Raw genomic sequence first — 3,397 nt, forward strand, 5'->3', positions numbered from 1 at the left:
TCTTCCAGCTCTCTCACAGGGGTGCAGGGGCCCAAGCACCTGGGCTATCTCCTACTGCTTCCCAAGGCCATAAGCAGAGAGCTGGCTTGGAAGAGGAGCAGCTGGGACGCAAACTGGCCACATACAGGATGCCGGTGTGGCAGGTGGAGGCTTAGCCTACTGTACACAGCACAGGCCCCTATTGATCTTGCTATTTCTTTGAAAGGCAGAGAGACAGAGATCCTCAATATCCTGGGTCACTGCTCCTGCAGTCTCCCCCTGTCCCCTGTAGTGACACTGCACACCCACCCCTGTGGGCCCTGCTGAGGCCCTGACGGCGGCTCCTCCAATGCCTCTGTCCCCAGGTGCCGTTCCCCCTGGCTCTGAGGATGCGGGACATCTACATCCTGGAGGGCGAGCACATGCTCCCAGCCATGGCATACACGGCCGTCAAGATCCATCACAGTGAGTCCTCAGGGCCCACAGAGGCCCGGGTGCTGGGGACGGAGGAGCTGGGGGTCCCCCTGCCTGTCCCTCGTGAGTAGGGCTTGAGGGAGGGATGAGGGGGTTGGGGAGGCCTGGGTTCCCTTCAGGAGGGCACTGAGAATCCCCCTGTTGCATCCCCAATCCCAGGCCCCCACAGACCACAAGGAGAAGTGGCCAGGGTCATCCCACTGTCAATTGGCCCCTGAGCAGTCCCTCCAGTGCTTGGCTTGACACCCAAGACATACTGGCCCGATGACCACAACTGTCTGCACACAGGACCCTCCTAGGACAGGTGGGTGGGTTGCCACCTGCATGTGGGCAGGGCTAGAGGGAGGTGGGGCTGTGGGAGACCCTGTGCAGTGAGGGGGAAACAGGCCGGCAGAGAATCCCCTTCAGCCATCTGAGAACCCCTGGAAGGCCCAGGTGCCCTGAGCCCAGTTGTGGGGGCCGAGTGCACTCCTGTGAGCAGGGCTGGGCACAGAGGCAGGCGCTGGGGGCCCCCGCGGCAGAACACAAGTGCAACTGAGTGTGGACTCTGCAGCCCTAGCCTCGGGCCAACAGAAGGCAGCGGGACCCGGAGCATCGCTGGCCTCTGGGCTGCGGTGGGGAGGGGTCCCCGTGCTCCTCCCCTGCTGCTGCTGCCATCAAGGACCTGAGCGCCTGGGTCCCCATGCAGAGCAGAGATGGGTTTGTCCCAGCTCTGAGGCTCTAAGTGGGGGCCCAGGTGCAGGCTGTCCAGGCACTGGGGAGGCCCCACTGTGCCTCCAGGTGCTGCCTCCCCTGGGTGCTCGTAGGACAGTAGCAGTGACAGCCCAGTCTCACCAGGAAAGAGACAGTGGCCCAGGGGCAGAGGACACAGGGCACCCCTGCCACCTCTTTAGAAACTGCATTCCCTGTTCCCAAGGGCCTAAACCAATCTCCATGTCTGCCCCACAGCCCCAGCTCTCACCCCCATCATCTTAGGCTCAGTTCCTTTCCAGCCATGTAGGAGGGACTCAGATGTGGGTAACTCAGCGAATGCACTGTTAGGGCGCAGGAGTTCAGGTGGGGTAGGTGACGGGGTCCTGAGTTGGTGCCTCAGTCCCCAGAGATGAGAGTGAGGTGGGGAGTTCAGGGCCATCCACCCTGTGGGGCTGTGCAGGAGGAGCCGGCGGTGTCCCAGGGCTCCCCTGGCCCGGGCTGCACACACCCTCCCGTCTGGGGCCAGCAGCCTGGAAGAGTCCTCAGCGTCACACGTGGTGATGGGGACCCCAGGGTTTTGTCGGGGCAAGCACCGAGCAGGCCAGACCGGGGCTGTGGTAAACAAACCGTGTCTCTTCTTGCAGCCAAGGCTATAAAACGGTGCAGCAGGCCCCTGGGGCAGGCACGCGTCTCCCAGATGCACGTTCCTGCCCCCACTGCTCCGAAGGCCAAAATCACCATTCAGGACACAGTGGCAGTGTGGGAGCAGACCAGGGGTCCCGCTACTCGTGCAGTGATGATCCGTCCTCCAGAAAGCTTTGGCCTCTGCATCGCCGAGAGGGAAGGCATGGAGGAGGAGGAGAGCTGGGAAGGCAGCCCAGAGCCCCTCGGCCTGGGCTCCCCTGTGGGGACCGCAGAGTCTCCAGCTGCGGCCAGCCCCACAGAGTCTCCAGAGTACTCGAGGAGGTGGGGAGGCCTGTGCCAGTGCGCCAGTCTCCCTAACCTGAGCAGGCCAGAGCACAGGGAGGACAACTCCTCCGACGCTGGCAGCCGGGAGGGCCTGTGGATGTGGGCTCCTCCACGGGCCTCGGAGCCCCCAGAACCAGGGCCCATGCAGGCTGTCCCCGCCTGGGGGCCACGGCTGAAGACTTCCCCCTACTGGCATGGCAGCCCCACGCACTCTGGGGACAGTCACGGGCTGGAGCCGGCCAGAGCCAGCCCTGGGCTGGGAGACCAGGCCCGCGTGCCCTCCCTGGCCAGAGGCCTCCTTACCTCCTATTCCACAGGGCACCTGGATGATGGGTGCCTCCTAGAAGAGAGGCCGAGTCCAGCATCTGTCCTGCCCAGGCTGGGCAGCAGCCTTCCGTGTGTCTTCACGGCATCCTATGCACTTGGTTGAGCCCCCACCGCCCAGGCTCTTCCTGGGGCCAGGACACCCTGACACTGGAAGACAACAGCCATGCCAGGAGCCACTGTACTCTCCTCCCCGCCCCCCTCCCCCACCGCCACCCTCAGGTGGTGCTGAGCCTGTATTAAATTGTCCCATGGAAAGGAGTTTGCTCCAGTTTGTGACCCCGGTGCCCAGCGGCAGCAAGCTTCCCCGTGTTCCTGGGGAGATGGGTGGTTCCACAGCCCCCATCCTCAGGCAGAGACCCGCTCAGGACCCTGCAGGCACAGAAGAAACTCCTGGCTCCTGGCTTTGGATCGGCACAGCTCTGGTGGTTGTGGCCATCTGGGGAGTGAACGAGCAGATGGAAGACCTCTCTCTCTGTCTTTGCCTCTCCTCTCTCTGTGTAACTCTGACTTTCAAATAAATAAATAAATATTTTAAAAATGTATTATGTAAAAAATGAATTATGTATTCAAAATGTAGAGTGGCAGTGAAAGAGAGACAAATCCTTCATCTACTGGTTGATTCCCCAGAAGTCCTTGAGGTCCAGTTCTATGCCAAGCGAAGGTCAGGAACCAGAATTCCAACTGTGACTCCCATGCGGGAGCAGCGGCCCACATATTGGGGCCGTCTTCCACTGCTTTCCCAGGCCTGTTGGCAGAGAGCTGGATCCGAAGCTGAGCAGCTGGGACTCGAACCAGCTCTCCACTATGGGATGCCATCATTGCAAGTTAGCACCACCCTGGCCCGTGCACTTTAAATGCTAATATCCATGAACTTATTGAAGTCCTCTCCTACCCATGTGAACGTGTCCTTGTTTAGAGACTTCGGAGAAGCAGGCCACGCCCTCAGCTCCTCTGA

General features: G+C 61.3%; 1 protein-coding gene across 2 annotated transcripts; it reads left to right on the forward strand.

The window, feature by feature from the left end:
* The first annotated feature begins 261 nt into the window (after nucleotides 1–261).
* LOC138846457 (uncharacterized) lies at nucleotides 262–2,697 on the forward strand. 2 transcript variants are annotated; one of them, XM_089319311.1, is made up of 3 exons: nucleotides 345–444; nucleotides 613–757; nucleotides 1,791–2,697. In XM_089319311.1, the coding sequence occupies exons 2-3, from the start codon at nucleotides 718–720 to the stop codon at nucleotides 2,543–2,545; spliced, it is 795 nt and encodes a 264-aa protein (XP_089175437.1). In that variant the 5' UTR covers nucleotides 345–444; nucleotides 613–717; the 3' UTR covers nucleotides 2,546–2,697. The 2 variants fall into 2 exon arrangements, with proteins under 2 accessions (XP_089175436.1, XP_089175437.1); XM_089319310.1 differs by lacking the exon at nucleotides 613–757 and having other exon boundaries at nucleotides 262–444.
* The last annotated feature ends 700 nt before the right edge of the window (nucleotides 2,698–3,397 follow it).

This window comes from Oryctolagus cuniculus, chromosome 18, assembly GCF_051225735.1.
Source record: "Oryctolagus cuniculus isolate XC-2025 breed Fujian yellow rabbit chromosome 18, ASM5122573v1, whole genome shotgun sequence".
NCBI classification, from domain to species: domain Eukaryota; kingdom Metazoa; phylum Chordata; class Mammalia; order Lagomorpha; family Leporidae; genus Oryctolagus; species Oryctolagus cuniculus.